This window comes from Vespula pensylvanica, chromosome 21 (assembly GCF_014466175.1).
Source record: "Vespula pensylvanica isolate Volc-1 chromosome 21, ASM1446617v1, whole genome shotgun sequence".
In the NCBI taxonomy this organism is placed as follows: Eukaryota; Metazoa; Arthropoda; class Insecta; order Hymenoptera; family Vespidae; genus Vespula; species Vespula pensylvanica.
This window is the reverse complement of record NC_057705.1, coordinates 451,953-473,784: the sequence shown is the minus strand read 5'-3', so window position 1 is coordinate 473,784 and position 21,832 is coordinate 451,953. Positions and strand designations below refer to the sequence as shown.

The window sequence follows — 21,832 nt, the reverse complement described above, 5'->3', positions numbered from 1 at the left end:
AGAATGATCACTATTTGGTATTCTATCATAAATTAATAACTTTATTTCATTGATTTATAATGCTATTCAACTCACAATATGCATTAGTAATTTATAATCCGAATAGATTCAATAAATGTTCATATAAAGGTAATTGAATAAACTTTATTGAATTTATAATTATGATATTCTAAAATGTACTCGTAAGTATCACTTGTTTTATTTTACAGAAAAAGACAAATAATAGCACGTAATATCAAAATAACCAAAGGAAAGGAAGGTAAGTAATTCAATTACTTTGCTTCTACCATCTTTCTTACAGTTTTTGCTGGAGCAATATATAAGGATAGAAAGTAAAGATTCCAACTCCCCCGAGATTCACTTCTTCGTCCCGGGGGCTATTAACGGTTTCCCACGATCCTTTCCCCGCAATTTTATGCCAAGTACTCGCTCAATTTTACCAATAACCATTTGGTTGGGGATTCCACGGCCTGCTTCATAATCATTTATTACTTGTGCCTTTTCATTCACTTTCTGCAAAAGAGAAAATATACACGATTAATATCACTAAATATAACTATAAATGTAATACCAACTATTTTTCAAGTTATAATCACAAGACACCAAAAATTACCATTCAGAAGTAATTAGCTAATTTATTGTTATCTAACAATTAGCTAATTAAATCAACACACCATAACATGATGACTTACTTCAATGGTTTTTCTGTCATCATTTTATACTATTTAAAATTTCTTGTGTTTATAATTGCTTTGTTTTCTTTTTTTTTTTTTTATGATGCACATAGATCAATCTTTAATAAAAGTTTTACAATACATTTGGCAGATATAAATTAATATATCTGAGCTACACTATATTACCGTAGCAAGATCTTTCTGCGATAATCCTTTACTTTGTCGACCTTGCTGTATAAGCTTTCCCAAATCAAGAGGAATTTTATCGTGTTTTAGTTCCTCAGTTTCACGATCTAATTTAGCCGTGTTCTTTGTGGTAACATGTTGTTTATTTGCACCACCACCCCCTGACGTAAAATAAATCAAAGGACATGTTACATCAATACATGTTCCTAAAGATTTTCTTTTACAAATAAAACAATATTAATTTAAATAATACAAGAATAATATTTTGTGATATTTAAATTTGGTTTTATACTGTAACATTAGTAAACTTTATATATTTAAATTAAGAATAATCATGTTAATGAATATTTTATTATTTATTCGTACATCTCTCTTAACACTTGAAGATATCTTTTTTCTTGACTGGTATGAACATTATATTGAATGAAACTTACATTTTGCCTGTGTTTCAATAGCAAAACCCTGACGTCGTGCTGCATTTACTGCCTGTAAATAAAAATATTATTAAACTACTTTTATATAATTAATCCTGGTAAGAAAAAAAAATGAATTTCCCGCGATAATTAGATTCAACACAAATGTTAGCTCGATACGATTAGCGAGAACATAGAGTTCGCTGATTTTTTCTTTCCTTAGTAACTATTTTGTTTATACGTCTTTCATGTTTTCCTAAAAACTATTTCATTTGTTATGTAGTACTTCGCTACATTTACATCTAAATATATTTTAAAGACATCAATTTCATTTTTAAATAAACAGTATTAAAATCTAATAGTCTAAATATTCTTAATACGTCTAAATATTGGTTTGTACAGTACCTGTTCTGATTTTAATGTAGAAGCTTTAGGTGCACGTTTTCGCAAAGTAATAGGCGTAGTATCCCAGTCAGACATACCGAAAAATTTATTTATGATTTTGTTCGATATAAAATATGCTTTTTAAGTTGCACGCAATTCTCAAGTAGAAGATCTATGTCTTCCAGCAACTTCTTTTTACCGTTCATAAAGTTACGATTATCAACTCTAATTCTATCCTCACAGATCTATCTAGGCTCGGAATGCGTTCAGAAAGTTATAGTAATTGTTACGGAAGTGAGACTTCATGTGATTTTTATGATTTCACATATATTTAACCTAATCAATCTGACGTAATATTGGTAAGATATTTCGAAATGAAATTCTTCTTTAATCATTAGCTTGATTAATTTAAAGAAGAAATTTGACCGATTCCATTATCAACAGAAAGTTTGTTTTGGAATTACATAATTATTATTATTGGACAAAAAGTAGAAAATTGTTAAGGATAATGTCTAATTTATTTTTTCTGTATTAAAATACTAATATTTATGATAAATGAAAAATATGATAATATAGTTTCATGAAGAAATAAAATATTAATATATTTAGTTGAGCAATCGACATCTGTCGGAACGCTCTTATTGGTCCGCTACAGTGCACTCTACCGGTAGATCATAGAAATTACTACTATTAGCTGATTCAAGTAGGAATTTAGTCGAAGTAGTTGAAGAGGTCAGTGGAGTGTGACCAAGTGTGACTGGTGTGTGGTGTGATATCCCGGTGTTACGTTTTCAGTATTATCCTGTTGTGCTCGCCATGACGTTGATCTGAAATAGTATTTCAAAATATTAATCCCGATGTTGGTCGCAGGACTGTGCCAATGTAGTTTTCATGCTTTTAACGAGGAAAGAATCCGGGGAGGCAATTCGTGGATACCGAAGAAAGCTTCAAACGTGTTTGAAGCTTTCGAGGTCGTATTCATGGAACTATGAACCTGGACTCGTTGTCTTTTACTTTGTCACAAATCAGTTACTTGGTTGCTAATTTGACTAAGAAAAATTTTCGGGACAGCTGCAAAGAAATATCAATTGTAAGTTAAAAAAAAAGAGAAAAAAAAAGAGAGAAAAGAAAAAGGTCTAAGGACCTGTTGTTCTATTGCACATCTCCTTTACCCCTTCTCCTACGCGGCACGCCGTCCGCGAGGATAGCGCAATATGTTTCTCAAGCATTATATCCGATAATTTTTCTCTACTCTATCGTTACAAATACATTATAATTTTTAGAAATTTATCGTTGGAATATACTCAATTATTTTCCATCTACATAGTCCTTGTCGTTACTTATAACCATCACGCGTTAATGTATCTTGAACTTGGCTTCTAACTTCAAATTATACGTTCTAACGTACTCTTTCGAATTAGTATTCAATTTATCGAACTTTTTGTCTTACCTTTTGTGAACTTAACTTTTCCGTTTGAAGTTACGCCATTAGTATGCAACGTACGGACGTCCATAAGTCGATCTTAAAATATTTTCATACTACTTTAAATATAGTGTGCAGACTATAGAACATACTGTAAGCTGCCTCACATCTTATATTTATATACGATATATCATTTATACACTAATTTCTGTATTGATCTTATATCAAGCAAATATTTGTAAAAAATTATTGTTAATTATAAAATCAGTCACTGTTCTCCATTTCAGTTGGTACAGTGGAAAGGTCTGGAGGCAGACCGACATTTGCTGCGCTCTTTGCTCTCTTACGTCGATTTCTCAACCGGAGAGCCACCAGAATCAAGTGCTAAGGATTATTTTCAAGTACAGCTTTTAAAACAAGAGTGTACCAATCTGCTCAGCAAGCCTTCTCTGATTTCTAACTTCTGTTTTGCAATAGATCATCCTTTACATCATCAGAAGGTTTATTATTGCATGTTCTGTTACTTCCATTTTTTAATACGATATTTTACCAAGTGTTACCTTTGTCTTAACGTATAGATAAATATAAAAGAAACAATATAATAAAGAAGGAATCTAACCTTGTCTAGAATGATATAGTTTATTGTATAGCTTATTTACATTATTGTTTTTAGACTTTGAATTCATCGCCAAAGTTTTTTTTACATCTGAAGAAGGTACTTGGACTGACGTTGGTACAAGAAGTTGCTTTTGCAATTGTACTACAACATTCTGAAAATATCGATATTCGTGCATTGGCTCACGAGCACATTAAAAAACAACTACCTGAATTAATAAAAAATTATATTAATTCGGAGACAAGCAATAAGCACCACGAGGAAGGCTTACACGATTCATCGCCAGAAGTTTTACACCTTATACTTTCGCAGGTTTTTCATATTCCTAATCAATTTGGTGTTTCTTCCGAAGCAAAGGAAAAATTTCTCAAGAATTTAAGGCGCGATTTTCCCCGTGAACTGGTACCAGTGGTGCTAGCACCACTCTTGTATCCAGGCGACGGGGAAACTCCGCAAGCCAAAATTGAATTAAACATGGCTGTCAATCAAATGGTTGGTACAATTTTTATTTTCATTTTTATTTTTATTTGGAAGATGTTATTACTTTAGAATGGTTATTTTAGGATGGCAATTCACTGGTAGAGTTGATCATGGAATTAGGATACGGATTTACTAGTAGCGTAGAAGAATGTCGATCAGCATTAGCTGGTTTAGGAGCTAGAGAAATATCTCCAGCATGCGTTGCCCGAGTTTTAGCTCATATGGCACGCAGTTGTAATAGTCTTGACGATGCTGGAGGCTTACAATCATTTTGGGGAAACTCTGCTTCTACTCAAGATGCTAATAAAGAAAAAACTTCAGAAAGCATTGCTCCCACAACTTGGAATGTTGAAGTTTTCGTTCAAGCTTTAAAGGAAATAGTATGTAACATGAGCAATTTTTATATCTATGTCCCATAATGTATACAGACAACATATATCTTTTGGCTGTATGTTTAATATTCATTATATATTTGCGTATATTTCAGCAATCAACATTATTGTGGAATGAGGTAATCGTGAAATTGGACCATGCTGAGTTTATCATTAAAGATAGACAAGGATTAAATTTGCTAATTATGGGCTTAAGATTGGGTTTACAACATCAAGGGTATCCTCCAGATGTGTTTCCCGTTGAACTTTTTTACCGACATTGGGAAAATGTAGAGGGTCAATTTTCTTTAGTACAACAAATTTTGAAGTGTCCTGACATATTTTGTTTTGCTGATTATCCATACCATTCGGTTACTGTTGATGTATTGAAAGCAGCTCCTGAAGGAGATAGCAAGGAAGCACAAACATGGAGATCTTTGTATGTCGTCGAACTGCTTCTACATATGGCTGAGAGGGGTTTATATGGACCAGTTCAAGAAATATTTAAATGGCCTATTCAACATTGTCCAGACGTACTTGTCTTAGCATTATTACAAATTAATCCGCCTATAACTTTACTTAGGCAAGAATTACTCAGTACACTTATGCCTATTTTTCTTGGAAATCATCCAAATTCTGCAGTGATTTTACACCATGCGTGGCATGCAAATAATGTGAAAATAAAATCCATTATTATGCATGCAATGGCTGAATGGTACATACGTGGTGACCATGATCAGACAAGATTGTCTCGCATTTTAGATGTTGCACAAGATCTTAAAGCATTATCAGCATTATTGAATGCGCAATCATTTCCATTTGTTATTGATTTAGCATGTCTGGCGTCTCGACGAGAGTATTTGAAACTAGAAAAATGGTTGACAGATAAAATTAGAGACCACGGAGAAGTTTTTGTTGCTGCTTGTGTAAAATTTTTACAAAGACGGTGTCCACAAGTAATGGGCCCTGGTATAAAAGAAGATCCTACAGTGCCAAAAGCAAGTCAGCTTCCGCAAGAAACACTCACAACTATTCTTGCTTGTTTGCAAGTATGTGCCGGGTAAGTTTCATAATTTTTATATTTTTTCATTTTTTTTGTAAAAGTTTTTTGATTTATTTTTTACATAAAAAATTTTTTTCCGCGGGTTTATTCATTCATTACAGATAATCTTTTATTTTTAGGAGTGTTTCCCAAGAGTGTTCTGAAGCTATAATGACGATGGTACAAAATTGCAGTTTAATGTTAAATAAAAGCACTATGAGTAGACCACCACCACCAGGGGTTCTAAGACATAGAGGTTTAGAACCATTTAATCCCGCGACATTAGGAGGACAGGTATACATGCACGATTATCTTGAAACATCAATTATATTTGTCACAATTTCTTAATATGTATTTTAATATTTCAGTTATTTTCTTCTAAGCAAGTGGATCCACTTGGAAATTTAAGTTCAAGCCTTGCTTCTATGGGCTTAGGATCTAGTCTCGGACCACCTAGTAGTTCTGCATTTAACTTGCCAGGAGCACTAGGACCTTTAGTTTCAGCACCTGGATCTCCTTCTAGATTAACAGGACCTTCTCCAAGCCCATTTCCAATGTTACCATTATCTTCGCAACTCCATTCTGGCCCAGTTGGGACACAGGGTCCATCTGTTTTACCCGGTAGTACAATAGGAGGCTTAGGACGACTTGGTCCACCGACGGGTATAGAAAAAGCAAGAATTCCTGAAACATCAAATCTATTTCCTGATATGCCTCAAAATGTGTCTAAAGAAATTGAAGACGAAGCGAATAGTTATTTTCAATGTATATACAATCATCCACCTCATCCCACATTGTCAATCGATGAAGTTCTTGATATGCTCAAAAAATTTCAAGATTCAGGCAGCAAAAGAGAGAGAGAGGTATTCAATTGTATGCTTCGAAATTTATTCGAAGAATATCGTTTTTTTCCTCAATATCCAGATAAAGAACTTCAAATAACAGCACAATTATTTGGTGGGATTATTGAAAGAGGTTTGGTTAATAGTTACATGACACTTGGATTGGCACTTAGATTTGTTTTGGATGCTTTGAGAAAGCCAGATGGTAGTAAAATGTATTACTTCGGTATAACAGCTTTGGATCGTTTTAAAAGTCGTTTGAAAGATTATCAAACATATTGCGAACATGTGAGAAACATACAGCATTTTAGTGAATTTCCACCACATTTAATAGAGTATATAGAGTATGGTCTACAAGGACAAGAACCTCCTACTCGACCTCAAGGTCCTGTCCTACCTAAGACATTAGCTGCTATGTTAGCTCCAGTTACAACTCCATATAAAACTATTACGACAACAACTATAACAACAAGTACTACTCAGGCTAAGCCTTCCACAACACCAACTACTTCACTTTCTGCCAGAGTAAGTTGACGGAAGATAAATATTTTTTTTCAGAGTATATTTTTATTTAACAACATTTTTTATATTTATTCATCATTATCTTATATAACCGAAAGATTGTTTTTATTTTAGCCCTCTATTGCAAATGCAACTAATATTGATACGTTGCTTGTAGCAACGGATAAAGAGGAAAAAATTACGACGCCGCCTGAAGCGTTACAAGACAAAACTGCATTTATTTTTAATAATCTTAGTCAACTCAATTTGCAACAAAAATGTGATGAAATTCGAGAAATAGTTACTGAAGATTATTGGCCTTGGATGGCTCAATACTTAGTGATGAAACGTGCTAGCATCGAATTAAATTTTCATGCTTTATACTCTAATTTTCTCGATTGTTTAAAACTTCCAGAAGTTAATAAAATGGTTACTAGAGAAACATTCAGAAATATCAAGGCAAGTACAACAAAGTATTCGTTTATATTTGATTCTTTTACGTTAGATAGTTGTTAATTTATATATATATATATATGTTTTTTTTAGGTATTATTACGGAGTGATAAGGGAATAGCAAATTTTTCTGATCGATCTCTTTTAAAAAACTTAGGGCATTGGCTTGGAATGTTAACTCTTGGTAGAAATAAACCTATTTTACAGGTAATTTTTTTAGTATATTCAAATTGTTTATTTGGATGCATACAGTCTTTGTAAAATGCATGATATATGTTATTATAATATTGCAATTTGAATACAATAGGTGGACATTGATTTAAAAAGCTTACTAGTAGAAGCATATCACAAAGGTCAACAAGAACTTCTTTACGTTGTACCTTTCGTTGCGAAAGTTTTAGAAAGTTGTGCAAAAAGTCGTGTTTTTCGTCCTCCTAATCCATGGACAATGGCAATTATGAATGTGCTAGCAGAACTTCATCAAGAGCCAGATTTAAAGTTAAATTTAAAATTTGAAATTGAAGTGCTTTGTAAAAACTTAAGCATTGATGTTGGAGTAAGTGTTACAACAACTACGTATACTAAATTATAATTTTTTATGTTTATCTTGTTCAAGTAATAAAATAATTATTTGATTGTGTAGGAATTGAAACCAGCAGTTTATCTAAAAGATCCTGAAAAATTACGTAACTTGGACTATCAACTGTCACATCCAAATAAGAAAACAGAAGCAGGAAACAATCAACAACAGACGCAAGCCCCTATCGAAGAACTAGTTGGACCTACAACAACAGGAACTATAGTTACTCAACCAGCACCTCCAGCTAATACTACACCATCTTTACCTACTGGGCCACCAGAACCACGTTTTAGTTACATGGATATATCTGTTACAGGCATCACCAATATCTCTCAACATATCACCATAAATAATCAAGTACATATAAATAGATGAAGGGTTTGAAAGATATGATTGAGATGGTAACTTTCTTAACATAATATATTTTATTTTCAGTTACCTTTGTTCCAAACGCATCCTCATTTAAAACAATTTGTTCGTCCTGCTGTTGAAAGAGCCATACAAGAATGGATTCATCCAGTTGTTGATCGATCTATTAAAATAGCTTTGACTACAAGTGAACAAATTGTAAGGAAAGATTTTGCTTTGGATCCTGAGGAAGTAAGAATGCGAACAGCAGCCCGTCATATGGTTCGCAATTTGACTGCTGGAATGGCTATGATTACATGTAGAGATCAAGTAAGTATTAACAACCTTACATGATAGAAAATATACGATACAATTGTGTATGTATATAATATATTAATTTTTTTTTTTTTCTAGATTTTAGCTTCGATAAGTACAAATTTGAAGCAAGCCTTTCTAACAGCAATGATGGGTACAACTCCTCAGCAAAAAGAATTAGCAGAGCAAGCTGCAACCGTTGTAGCTGCTGATAATATGGAACTTGCTTGTGCATTTGTACAAAAAACTGCTGTTGAAAAAGCAATCCCAGAAATGGACAAACGTTTACTCAATGAAATAGAATTACGAAAAATCGCACGACAAGAAGGAAGACGATACTGTGATCCTTTAGCTAAATATCAAGCTGAAAGAATGCCAGAACAGATTCGATTAAAAGTAGGCGGAGTAACTCCTCAACAAATGGCTGTTTACGAAGAGTTCGCCAGGAATATACCTGGATTCTTACCATTATCTGAAAGAGATACACAAGCACTTTTCGTGCCAAAACCAGTAACGGTAATTTTTTAATGAATTAACGAATTTTATAATATCGTTAATATTAATTTTTTTCACTTCACTTTTTTTTCCTTTTGTTTTTAAGGAAACTACGGTAGCTCCATTTGCTAATAATCCAGCTGTTGCAGTAGCAACGGCCCAACAAGTAGCTGCATATGCAGCTGCTGTAAGTAATGATGAAGTAGGAGCAATGTTGGAAAAACTTGCAGCTGAGGTAGATGTATTGCTTTCTGCAATGGGCCCAGCTGCACCACCTCCACAGCACGTAGCACTTCATAGTCTTTTAGAGTCTATCATTCTTACTAGAAGATCAAGGGATGCAGGTGCTGCAATGACGCTCCTAAAAAAAGTAAGCACACGTCATAACAAAAAATATTTGAAAGTAATACCTATTAACAAAATCATTTTTGTTTACGAATATTTCAGGCCGTAGAAGGATTATTAGACGGTCCTACTATTTCTAGCGGAGTCACGGATTCGGAAATCGTCTTACGTTATAGAGAACTTCATTTACGCATTCTGAAATGTCTTCAAGATCCACGAGCTTATGGTATGCAGTGGACGAACAAACACGTTACTCGTTTCTTAACAGAATGTAGAGAAGATTTTCGTTATAATTTTGAAGCCGTAGATTGCTTGATAAGGTATGTTCAAACGTAGAAAATTCAATAACTATAGCATATAATTCACAGTGCTAGTTTATATCAAATAATACGAATATTTTGATTTTAGATCTCATTTGATCAGTCTTCCACAATATGATTTAGCTCTAGCACAAGCTATGGACGCTAGTAATGCTATGGCAACGGCATTCGCTATGCAGTTGGTTCAATTATATCTCATTGACGAGAGACAAACGACACATGTAACAGAATCTGATCTGTTTCACACGATTGAAATACTTGTAAGAATAGCGCATCATAGAGCTCCACCAGAAGGGTAAATGTTGCGTTGATATTACAAATATTACATTATATTATAATGTCTCTTTTTATACAGCGAATGTCATTCATATTTATCCTCTTATAGAATTCCACTCTTTAGACTTACTAGTCTAATAGATTCGTTACGTGCAAACCATGACCCTGCAGTATTAGCCGATCGTGCTCCTGCAGGACCAACAGCACACATCCACTCTGGAATTCTCCAGGTGAGAGTAAGTAAATTCTGCGGTATTTTAGGTCCAAAGACATTTGTTATAACGATTGTCACTTGCTTTTTTCTTAATTACAGGCTCGTGATTTTGATGATCCACCAGGATTAATGGAGAAGACCGAATACTTATTACGTGAATGGGTTTCGATGCATCATAGTCCTACCCATGCTCGTGATCCTACTAAAGCATTTGGAATGTTTGTCCATCAAATGAACATCCATGGCATTTTAAAAACGGATGACCTCATAACTAGATTTTTTAAATTAAGCACTCAAATGTGCGTGGACCTTTGTTATCGTGCATTGGCCGAAACCAACGCAGTTCCTTCTGTTGTTCGCGCGAAATGTTTCCACTCGTTAGACGCTTTTGTGCGCTTAGTTGCACTCTTGGTCAAACATTCTGGCGACACAACAAATACTCATACGAAAATCAACTTATTGAACAAAGTACTTGGAATCGTTGCTGGCGTGTTATTGCAAGATCACGAAATGCGTGGTACAGATTTCCAGCAATTACCTTATCATCGAATTTTCATCATGCTCTTTTTAGAGCTTTGCGCCCCTGAACCTGTTTTAGAGGCTGTCAATTATCAAGTCTTAACAGCCTTCTGTCATACGTTACACATATTGAGACCTGCCAAAGCTTCAGGCTTTTGTTATGCCTGGTTAGAGCTCGTTTCGCACAGGGTTTTCATTGGACGTATGCTCGCTATTACTCCACAACAAAAATGTTGGGGAATGTACGCTCAACTTCTCATCGATTTGTTTAAATATCTTGCACCGTATCTGCGTAATGCGGAACTTGCAAAACCTGTGACGCTCTTGTACAAAGGTACTCTTCGAGTGTTACTGGTATTACTACATGATTTCCCAGAGTTCCTTTGTGATTATCATTATGGATTTTGTGACGTAATTCCACCCAATTGTATACAAATGAGAAATCTCATTTTAAGCGCATTCCCGAGAAACATGCGCTTACCCGATCCATTCACTCCAAATTTGAAAGTCGATATGCTTCAAGAAATCGCACACGCACCTAGAGTACTTACTAATTTTGCTTCCATGATTCAACCACTCAGTTTTAAGAAGGAATTAGATTCTTATTTGAAAGCTCGTGCACCGGTCACCTTTCTGTCAGAATTGCGTAGTAATTTACAAGTCTCTCAGGAAGCTGGTGTAAGATATAATATTCAATTGATGAACGCTTTGGTTCTTTATGTTGGAACACAAGCTATCGCTTTCATACGTAGCAAAGGTCATACACCTAACATGTCCACGATTGCACATTCCGCTCACATGGACATATTTCAAAATCTTGCTGTTGATCTCGATACCGAAGGTCGTTACTTATTTTTAAATGCAATCGCTAATCAGCTTCGCTATCCCAATAGTCATACACATTATTTCAGTTGTACACTTCTATATTTATTTGCCGAAGCTAATACCGAAGCTATACAGGAACAAATTACAAGGGTTCTTCTTGAAAGACTCATTGTCAATAGACCTCATCCTTGGGGCCTTCTTATTACATTTATCGAACTCATTAAGAATCCTACATACAAGTTCTGGACGCACGAGTTTGTACATTGTGCTCCAGAAATTGAAAAGTACGTCTGTTTTATAAATATTTCTTTCTTATTTTTATGTATATAAGTGACATTATTCAACTCATGCTTTCATTGCAGATTGTTCGAGTCTGTAGCTCGATCATGTATGGTTCAAAAACAAGTGCAGCCTACACCCGAACCAGAGATTCCGGAGTGATAGGATATTTTGCTTTCCATTGTGGATTTATGTACAGTAAAAAAAAAAAAAAAACCAACAAACAATCGTAAATAATCGCGTGTAAAAAGTTGTTGATGTACGAATAGATGTACCATACTTTGGGCTTAATATTTCTTGATGGTAGATATTGTATAACAATATATTAAGTGTATCAATTGATCTAGAGTAAGTGAAACTATTATTATGTTAATATTTTAATAAAAACTATCGTTGCATTAATGGAATGAAAGCAACGAATATACAGCCTCATGAAACGTGTCTTTCGAAGAATGTATAAGAATGTATATGAGAGTATGTCATTATACATTGTAAATGTTATAGCACAAATGTCGGTATAAAACGTATCATGTTGAAATACATGCAAATAATGGTGTTCAATATATCATAGCACTAAATACTTTTTTAGATTAAATTTAATGATATGAATTTACGTTATAAGAGTAAATATATAGCATATATTCATTCGACATTAAGATTAATATATCGTGGTATGTTAATTTAGTAAATATTTTCCAAATGTTTTAAGATGCATTCGGAATTCTGTGACATAGGATGTAGTTAAAAAAAAAACTATATACGGTGGTGTAGTTTTTTAAGGACTGTAGCCATGAAATGCAAACAGAGAAACGTAAATGTATTTAGTGCGCATGTTTCTCTTTATATATATATAATACGTTTATAAAACAAGTTTTTGATGTAGTGATTTATGAATGACACTTATTAAATAATTTATTAAACTTTCTACATACATTGTTTGTACAGAAATCGAAAGCTTACGCTTACAAGAAATTACAAAGTTTGCTGATCACGTGTCGCGTGATACGCATCTCTTTCCTTATCAGGGAACTTTGTAGGTAAATTTGGACTGTGCAAGTGGCATTTTGCGTGAAACTTTATTCCTGCAACATCCACTTCATAATCGCCTGACAATACATATTCATTTGTTACTTCTTGTGACCGACCCTCCGAATCAAAGTTTTGTACAAATCCGAGACAAACCTATAGTACAAATTATAATCTATTAACATTTACATTTATTCGGCGATTAATCGAATGAGAGAAGATTTTAAAACTACAAATTGGTAGAAAACTTATTACCTGTTTTTTAAATGTAAAACCATAGCCTGTAGTAGTTGTCATACCACAATATTTTCCATTTCGATATATTGGCTCACCACCCCAACACCATGTATCAAATTCAAGATCATGATCATTTAACAGTAATTGGACGTATTTACGTTTTACTCCTTCTTCACGTTGTTTTAAAAGCGCATCTCGTCCTATGAAATCAACACCTTTCTATCGGATAAAACGTATAATTGTTAGTGAAATTATAAAATGTGTATACGGATAATGGAAAGACATGTCGTATTATTACTTACATCAAATTTTACTCTCCATGCACGGCCACATTCCAAAGGAGTAGTAAAAGTATCTAAATCCTGACCCCAAAATGCATAAAATTTTTCCACTCTTAATGCTCGTGTTGCATAATAACCAGCATGCTTTATTCCATACTTTTCACCAGCTTCTATTAATCTCGTGTAAACGTGCAGCGCAAACTAAAAATATATAGCATTTATAGTACTACTTCTAAGTATAGTATAAGTTCATTGATACATTAAAACAGAAAAAAATTTACTTCATTTGGAATATACAAGACATAGCCCAATTCTCCAGTATGTGTTAAATTCATTGTACGAATTCCATTGGCAAGACCGACATCTAATTCCTATAAAAAATTAGAAATTTTTTAAAAGAGAAAAAAAAAATAAAAAATACATTTATCAAAGATGTACTTTAAATGTGAAAAATGGGAAGTTCTTAGGATTTAAATCTGTGTCAGTTAATTCACTCAATAATTGTCTCGTAGCCGGTCCCATAATACAAATTGCAGTGTATGCTGATGTCACATCAGATACAGCAACAGAACCATCGGATGGCAAATGCCTACTAATCCAGTATTTACAGCGTGTTTGTTGGATAGTTGGTGCAATCATCATATAGCTGAAACGTTAGGCAGTATTGCATTATATATATAAGCATATATATGTATAAAATGTCGAGTTGTATAAAATATATTTACTGATTTGGTGCAATACGTGCTAAGCTGCAATCATTTTCATAACCACCGCGATAATTTTGCATTCCGGTATGGATGATACTGCCCACAGGTACATCAACGTCGTTTGAACATAAATACTGCAATAAATCTACTACCTCCATCCCGTTAGACTAAGAAAATTAAAAAAAATAGGTGTAAATTATATTGTGTAACGGTATATTATATATTCACGTATTCTATATAATTATTGTCTTAAATATAAATATCTCATTTAAGATAATAAGTACCCATAAGTCGATCTTAGTAAAAGAAGAATAATCACTGAGCCCAATTGATTCTCGACAAGTTGCATACTCCAAACTAACTCGTTCGAACCATGGTGGCTTGCTAAACGTATTTGTATATGCCAATTTATAATTCTGGAATATATCAGTTGAATCTAAATCTATATCAAATATTATAGTTAGTATATTTGATTTTAATTAATGTGTTATTATATCAAGTGTGATAAGATTACCACTTTCATTAAGAGGTTGAAACCAAGATGGTCGTTCATATCCCATTACTTGACCAAAGACAGCACCAGCTTCTCTAAGCTTTGGATAAATTGGTGACATTCTTAAATTTCTGCCAGTTTTAAATTCATGATGAGGATATTGTAACGCATAATGCATTCCAGGTACTTCCTTTACTCGATCGCGTAAAAACTTACGATTATTGTGTAAACCAAGAAAACGAGAAACGTCTAATTCATACATATCTAATGAAGTTGATCCATTAACTATTAATTCTGCAGTAGCACGACCGACTCCACCAGCAGCTGATATACCAACCTTATTAAAAATTTTATTTAGTGATTTCAGAGTAAATAAAAAATGTTGAAATATTTACTTACTGTTTTCATACCAGCGGCTACGTAATAATTACGTATTTCTGGAGCTTCTCCAACGATCCATTTACAATCTGGAGAAAATGCTTCAGGACCATTGCATAATTTTTCTAAAATTACATTTCCTAAACTTGGAATTCTATGAAGCATTTCTTCTAATAAAATATGAAAATGATCCCAATCTTCAGGTAGGAATCTGTCATCAGTACTTTCTAAAAGCAATTAATTGTGATATCAATCAGAAGTATACTCGCTTACGAAATATATTTTAACAAATGATTCCATTAGGTAATTGTATTTCTAGAAATAATAAGTGATGATGCATAAAACAAATTTACATCTATATCTAACCAGGTATTGACCCATCTTCAAATGCTGGTTTTGCAACTGGTTCAAAACCACCTGCTAATATACAACCATTATTTTCTCTGAAGTAGATGTACCCATCTAGATCACGTATTACTGGTGTCATAGGATCTAAACCATTAACAGGCTTTGTATGCAAATAATAATGCTCCACTGGATGAAGAGGAACCTGGTAATATTTTGGTAATATTTATATGCAAAAAAGCACTGAATTTTAATTATAATATAAGTAAAAACTAGGTAATACAACCTTTACATATGGTTCACTTAGTTTTCCTACATTACGTGCCCAAAACCCAGCACAATTTACAAAATGTTCACATTTTATTGTGCCATGTGTGGTTTCAACAGCTTTTACACGATTTTCTTGATTAATAATCTTAGTGACTTTGCAGTTTTCATAAACTCTAACACCTAATAAATAAAGAAATATTTTATAAACAGATCCTATAAAATGTTTATTATAATTTGCAGAAAAAATCAACACCTTTGTTTTTGGCTTCTTTAATCAGTGATAAACATATTTGATATGGATCTCCTACTCCATCCCCAGGAATCCATAATCCACCAATGAGATCATCTACGCGTAATAATGGACACAATTGTTTGGCTTCTTCTGGTGAAACTAAGTAACATTCGATATTTCGTGATCTGTGAAATAAGTTAGAATATTGCATATAAAGGTAATCGTTATATTATATACTAGATTCTTACACAGATTGAGCTTTCATTCGTCGAAATGCTGTCATACGGTCTCTTGTACGTGCTAAAGAAAGACTACCACATTGTTTCCAACCAGTAGAAAGACCTTTTCCTTCTAAATGTTTATATAATGCTATGCTATCTTGTGCTAATTTCACTTGTGCTAAACTTGGTTTAAAAGCACCAACTAGACCAGATGCATGCCATGTAGTACCACCTCCCAATCTTTAAGATATAACAAGAATTAAAATACTAAAATAAAAGTATATTTATTTAATTGCAAAAAAAGGTAATGCATGCAATAATATTTTTGATATTTAATTTCAAATGAAACATTATATGCACCTGCCACTTTCTACAAGAACAGTTTCAGATCCTAATCCCATTAAGGATAAATGATAAGCAACTGCACCTCCCATAACACCACCACCACATATAACCACTTGTGCTTCTTTTGGAGGACAATCATCTAAATTTGTAATTGTAGAGTCAGTAGATTTTGAAGTAAACCTTACTTGTTTTTGGTTAAGTAAGATAACCTTTCTTTGTCTTGGCATAAATTTATTATAAACAATTTTCGAGCGTTGCCACATCTTTGGCTAATATGATAACTATGTTTTATTTTATATTTTTTATATCCTTACTTCATATACGAACGAGTATGTACAAAAATACATAAATCAAGTTATATTACGTATTAAGTTATTTCGTATGTAAATAAGAAAATATTATAATTTATGTAACACTCTGTTTTCCATTTTTTTTTATAACACAGATACATTAAATAGCGCATAAAACAATATTTAATCTGGAACACAATAGTATATTTGTAAATATAGTCATCAAAAAAGGAATTTTTATTTTCGGCACATAATCAAAATTCACAATGATTAAAGCACTACCTAGTTCAAAAGTTTTACTTGAACTATTTAAATGTTCGATAAAAATCCATAAATTCCAAAAAAAAAATGAAATAATTAAAAACCGTATTTAGTTAAAAAAATGCTGTTGTTTTTTTCTTTATTATACGATTATAAAATGCATATAACAGCATTTGCGATATACACACACAACACACGTTCGCGCATATACACAAGTCCGCGCGCACACACCACGCAAACATTAGTGTTTGAATATTCTACTAGAGGCGCTGTTATTCAGTATCAGAGACCTCTGTGATGGCGGCTGTAAGTAAACACAGTAGTTAACGTTAAATGTGTACTATGGTTATCACTAATAACATGGAGATTTAATTACTTTAGTCTGTGACACAAAGGTTTAAACTTTCTGAACATGAGACTTTTCGAATGTTAATTTATTATTATTCATTATTATTATAAACTAATGGAAGATTGAAAGAGGTGATATTAAAACAAATTAATTTATTTATTAGAATCCTGTTTAAATTTATAGAAATGATTGTTAGAATGTCAAATGATGAAATTTATAATTCATTTGTAAATAAATATTAAGATTTTTAAGGTTGAAGGGAGAAAGTTCTGTGAAAGGTTTTTACAAGATATGTAAAGTGGATAACATTTAGAATATAATAAATATGAAGACTGCATTAATGGTTGCAGAGAAGCCATCTTTGGCAGCTTCTCTTGCTAATATTCTTAGTAATGGTCGATGTGCATCTACAAAAAGTAATTAGATATTTCTTTACTATAATCTTAGCATTTCTTTTTATTTTATATAATTTATATTTATATATATTATATATTTTATAATTGTATTTATTTAGCTCTCAATGGATCATGTTCATTATATGAATGGATAGGACAGTTTCGATCAGAAACAGTAAACTTCAAAATGACATCTGTTTGTGGACATGTTATGACCTTAGACTTTATTGGCAAATATAATAATTGGGATAAAGTTGATCCTGTGTGTTTTTGATGTATAGTATAAATGTATTACATTATATATATTGGAATCATTTTATAGACAATACCAATCTTTTAGGTAGAATTATTCTCATGTCCTACAGAAAAGAAGGAAGCAGCACCGAAACTAAAAATTCCATATTTTCTTGCAAAGGAAGGTGCACATTGTGATTATTTAATATTATGGTTAGATTGTGATAAAGAAGGTGAAAATATTTGTTTTGAAGTAATCCATGCTGTTCAACAAGGATCATCTAGAAAATTAACTCCAAATGTAATCTAGTGATATTCTTAATTTTTTTTATACATACATTGTTTTTTTTAAGTTAATTATATTTAAAACTTTTATAGGATATTTGGCGTGCTAGATTTTCTGCAATTACTGAGAAAGATATAAAAAATGCTTTTGTTAATCTTGTTAAACCTAATGAGAATGAAGCCAAAAGTGTAGATGCACGTCAAGAGCTTGATTTACGGATTGGTTGTGCATTTACCAGATTTCAAACAAAATTCTTTCAAGTATAACTCTTTGATATTCCTGATATTTTTTTAATCTCTATTAAAAAATTTTATCATTATATAATTATTTAATTATTTTAGGGAAAATATGGTGACTTAGATGTGTCACTTATTTCTTATGGTCCATGTCAAACACCAACTTTGGGATTTTGTGTACAAAGGCATGATGAAATTCAGACTTTTAAGCCTGATCCATATTGGGTCCTCCAGGTAATTGTTTTTTTTTTTTTTATAGTAAATAAAAATATAACGAGAATAACAATTTCTATATGAATTTAAATATTTGGTAGCTTACAATCAAATCACCAGATGGACAAGATATTACATTAACTTGGAATCGTGTAAGATCTTTTGATAAAGAAGTGGCAATCATGTTCTTAAATTATGTTAAAGAGTATATGCATGCAACGTGAGTATTTTATAAATATATGACACATATACATGTATATAGTATATAAATATTTTGTTATATTATATTCAGTGTAGTAAGTGTGCAAAGTACAGAAAAAACAAAACCACGTCCTATAGCTTTAAATACAATAGAATTGATGAGAATAGCCAGCTCTGGTTTAGGAATGGGACCTCATCATGCTATGCAAATAGCAGAACGTTTATATACTCAGGGATATATTAGTTATCCCAGAACAGAAACAACGTCGTATCCTGATAATTTCGATTTAATGTAAGTAAGATAAAAGAGTATATTAGTTAATATTATATTTAAAAAATTTTAAACGTTTGTATAGAATTGTATAATACAATAAATTCTTACTTTTATTTACTTAAGAATCTTATTCTTAGGGCAGTATTAAAGCAACAACAAAATAATCCAGAATGGGGAGAGCAAGTACAAAAAATATTAGAAAGAGGAATTAATACTCCAAGAAAAGGTACAGATGTTGGAGATCATCCACCTATTACTCCTATGAAACATGCTACAAGAAATGAACTAGATGGTGATGCGTGGAGATTATATGATTATATTACGCGACATTTTATTGCAACTGTAAGTAAAAACTCTGTTGAAACTGTAAAAAAAATTGTACATATTCGTATATTATTATTTACATAATTAATTTCAAACATTAGGTGGCACGAGATTGTAAATATTTAAGCACAGTAATCAAATTTGAAATAGGAATGGAAATATTTACTGCAACTGGGCGTACATTACTAGATCCTGGATATACTAGTATTCTTACTTGGCAATCACTTGGAACCAATGATACACTCCCAAAGATTTCATTTGGAGAGAAAGTTGATATTCAGGAGGTTGATTATATTATCTATTAAATTTTATTTTTATATTTTTTGTAATATGATAAAAGAATTGTCTTATTATTTACAGGCCAAATTAGTTGAATGTTACACTCAACCTCCAGATTATTTAACAGAAGCAGAATTGATATCTCTTATGGAAAAGCATGGTATTGGAACAGATGCCTCTATTCCAGTACACATAAATAATATTTGTATGCGAAATTATGTTACCATTGCAGCAGGAAGAAAACTAGTACCTACTTCATTAGGTATAGTTTTAGTTCATGGGTATCAAAAGGTACTTCTTAATATTATCTATCATTGTATGATGAAATATATACAACATATTCGTTATATTTATATTTATTATAATGATTTGTGCATTCAGATAGATCCAGAATTAGTTTTACCAACTATGAGGTCGGCAGTAGAAGAACAACTGAATTTAATAGCACAGGGTCGTGCAGATTTTCATGCTGTTTTACAACATACTGTAGAAATTTTTAGACAGAAGTTTCATTATTTTGTAGAAAGTATAGAAGCCATAGATCAGTTATTTGAAGTTTCCTTTTCTCCCCTTTCAGCTTCTGGTAAAGCACATTCAAGGTATAAAGTAAATTCTTTTTTGTTTAATTTAACATTGGAAATTTGTTATATTACATTAAATTATACAGGTGTGGCAAATGTCGACGTTATATGAAGTATATACAAACTAAACCATCAAGAATGCATTGTGCACACTGTAATGAAACGTATAATCTACCTCAAAATGGAAATATTCGTATTTATAAAGAATTAAAGTGTCCTCTAGATGACTTTGAATTATTATCTTGGTCAACTGGAGCAAGAGGCAAGAGTTATACATTTTGTCCATATTGCTATAATAATCCACCTTTTAGGTAAATATATATAAAATATAAATTTTAATTTGACAAATAGTACACATATATAATATATGCATTATACACGATATAATGTTTAATAAAAATATAAATGTTATATCTGAAACTTTCAGAGATATGAAGAAAGGAATGAGTGGATGTAATTTATGTACACATCCAACATGTCCCCATGGTTTAAATTCTAATGGAGTATCCAGTTGTTTAGAATGTGATACAGGAATTCTTGTTCTGGATCCTTCAGCAGCACCTAAATGGAAAGTTGGGTGTAATCGTTGTGATGTTATTATTCATTTGTTTGAAAATGCTCACAAAATAACAGTAGATTCTGATGTATGTGATTGCGGAGCACAGTTGATAAATGTAGAATATAAACAGGTGATAATTAATAATCTGTTTCTTACATTAAAACATTTTCAACGTCGCTGATATAATTGTTCGATTTCAGGATAAAAGTAAATTACCCGATGAAGCAACTGAAACATCTGGGTGTATATTCTGTACGCCGGCATTTAGAGCGCTTGTTGAAAAACATAGAGCAGTAGCGTCAAAGCCAGTCGCTACTCGTGGACGTGGGCATGCCAAAGGCCGTAGTCGTGGTAAACCACGTCCTCCAAAGGATAAAATGGCTCAACTTGCAGCGTATTTTGTTTAACAAAGTTCGGAAATAATGTCAATGTATGTACACATTATGGACTCCTTCCATATTGAATGAATACATGCAAATGAATACATTGCCAAAATTCTGTATATGTATTGCAGAATAAGTAATTAAGTTTTCAAGTAATTTTTGTGTGAACAATCAGTTTTTGGAAAAATTATTAAATAAAGTCAAAAGAAAACTTTTATGCAAATTTAAATAACATAAATATAATCTAAAATAAGTATACCTATAATAAGTATAACCTATTATTAATATTTATTTCAATAAAAAATGAATATATCTTTATAAGCATGACAAAAAACTAATTAGTAATACTAAAATAATTAATAAACTAAAGAATATAAATTTATTAATTTTGTAGAAAAATTTGGGATGTTTTGAAGTACGGAGTTGATTAATACACGACGATACACGCTCATTGGTTGTCGGAAACCAATAGTGTTTATGGATTTTGGAGTGGTGGGGAGGCCTCACTTTACTACGAGAGTCAATGTTAGT

At 32.3% G+C, this 21,832-nt stretch overlaps 4 protein-coding genes across 9 annotated transcripts; 2 read left to right on the top strand and 2 right to left on the bottom strand.

The window, feature by feature from the left end:
- Positions 1-20: 20 nt before the first annotated feature.
- On the bottom strand, positions 21-1,933 carry LOC122636387 (endothelial differentiation-related factor 1 homolog). The gene is made up of 4 exons (XM_043827570.1): positions 1,679-1,933; positions 1,295-1,346; positions 861-1,021; positions 21-513 (listed from the first exon to the last, which is right to left on the bottom strand). The coding sequence occupies exons 1-4, from the start codon at positions 1,751-1,753 to the stop codon at positions 358-360; spliced, it is 444 nt and encodes a 147-aa protein (XP_043683505.1). The 5' UTR covers positions 1,754-1,933; the 3' UTR covers positions 21-357.
- Positions 1,934-2,371: 438 nt separating this feature from the next.
- LOC122636369 (CCR4-NOT transcription complex subunit 1) lies at positions 2,372-12,828 on the top strand. 3 transcript variants are annotated; one of them, XM_043827518.1, is made up of 19 exons: positions 2,372-2,747; positions 3,368-3,580; positions 3,754-4,188; positions 4,260-4,556; positions 4,664-5,607; positions 5,730-5,883; positions 5,958-6,956; positions 7,068-7,391; positions 7,479-7,592; positions 7,693-7,941; positions 8,029-8,322; positions 8,401-8,643; positions 8,728-9,138; positions 9,230-9,493; positions 9,571-9,788; positions 9,877-10,083; positions 10,174-10,300; positions 10,378-11,906; positions 11,985-12,828. In XM_043827518.1, the coding sequence occupies exons 1-19, from the start codon at positions 2,646-2,648 to the stop codon at positions 12,061-12,063; spliced, it is 7,203 nt and encodes a 2,400-aa protein (XP_043683453.1). In that variant the 5' UTR covers positions 2,372-2,645; the 3' UTR covers positions 12,064-12,828. The 3 variants fall into 3 exon arrangements, with proteins under 3 accessions (XP_043683453.1, XP_043683452.1, XP_043683451.1); XM_043827517.1 differs by having other exon boundaries at positions 8,728-9,144; positions 10,174-10,294; XM_043827516.1 differs by having other exon boundaries at positions 8,728-9,144.
- LOC122636372 (pyruvate dehydrogenase phosphatase regulatory subunit, mitochondrial) lies at positions 12,788-17,084 on the bottom strand. Of its 2 annotated transcripts, XM_043827523.1 has the most exons (15): positions 16,646-17,084; positions 16,452-16,575; positions 16,119-16,331; positions 15,892-16,055; positions 15,655-15,818; positions 15,390-15,573; positions 15,045-15,250; positions 14,667-14,982; positions 14,437-14,594; positions 14,171-14,319; positions 13,884-14,091; positions 13,727-13,816; positions 13,467-13,646; positions 13,183-13,383; positions 12,788-13,083 (listed from the first exon to the last, which is right to left on the bottom strand). In XM_043827523.1, the coding sequence occupies exons 2-15, from the start codon at positions 16,523-16,525 to the stop codon at positions 12,874-12,876; spliced, it is 2,517 nt and encodes an 838-aa protein (XP_043683458.1). In that variant the 5' UTR covers positions 16,526-16,575; positions 16,646-17,084; the 3' UTR covers positions 12,788-12,873. The 2 variants fall into 2 exon arrangements, with proteins under 2 accessions (XP_043683458.1, XP_043683457.1); XM_043827522.1 differs by having other exon boundaries at positions 16,452-17,084.
- A 216-nt stretch (positions 17,085-17,300) lies between these two features.
- LOC122636299 (DNA topoisomerase 3-beta-1) lies at positions 17,301-21,831 on the top strand. Of its 3 annotated transcripts, none has more exons than XM_043827372.1 (15): positions 17,301-17,752; positions 17,851-17,993; positions 18,072-18,266; positions 18,344-18,511; positions 18,593-18,721; positions 18,802-18,920; positions 18,993-19,193; positions 19,313-19,517; positions 19,601-19,783; positions 19,860-20,069; positions 20,160-20,377; positions 20,446-20,670; positions 20,787-21,048; positions 21,119-21,348; positions 21,696-21,831. In XM_043827372.1, the coding sequence occupies exons 1-14, from the start codon at positions 17,662-17,664 to the stop codon at positions 21,323-21,325; spliced, it is 2,556 nt and encodes an 851-aa protein (XP_043683307.1). In that variant the 5' UTR covers positions 17,301-17,661; the 3' UTR covers positions 21,326-21,348; positions 21,696-21,831. The 3 variants fall into 3 exon arrangements, with proteins under 3 accessions (XP_043683307.1, XP_043683309.1, XP_043683308.1); XM_043827374.1 differs by lacking the exon at positions 21,696-21,831 and having other exon boundaries at positions 17,301-17,467; positions 17,589-17,752; positions 21,119-21,518; XM_043827373.1 differs by lacking the exon at positions 21,696-21,831 and having other exon boundaries at positions 17,301-17,467; positions 17,580-17,752; positions 21,119-21,518.
- Position 21,832: the final 1 nt, after the last annotated feature.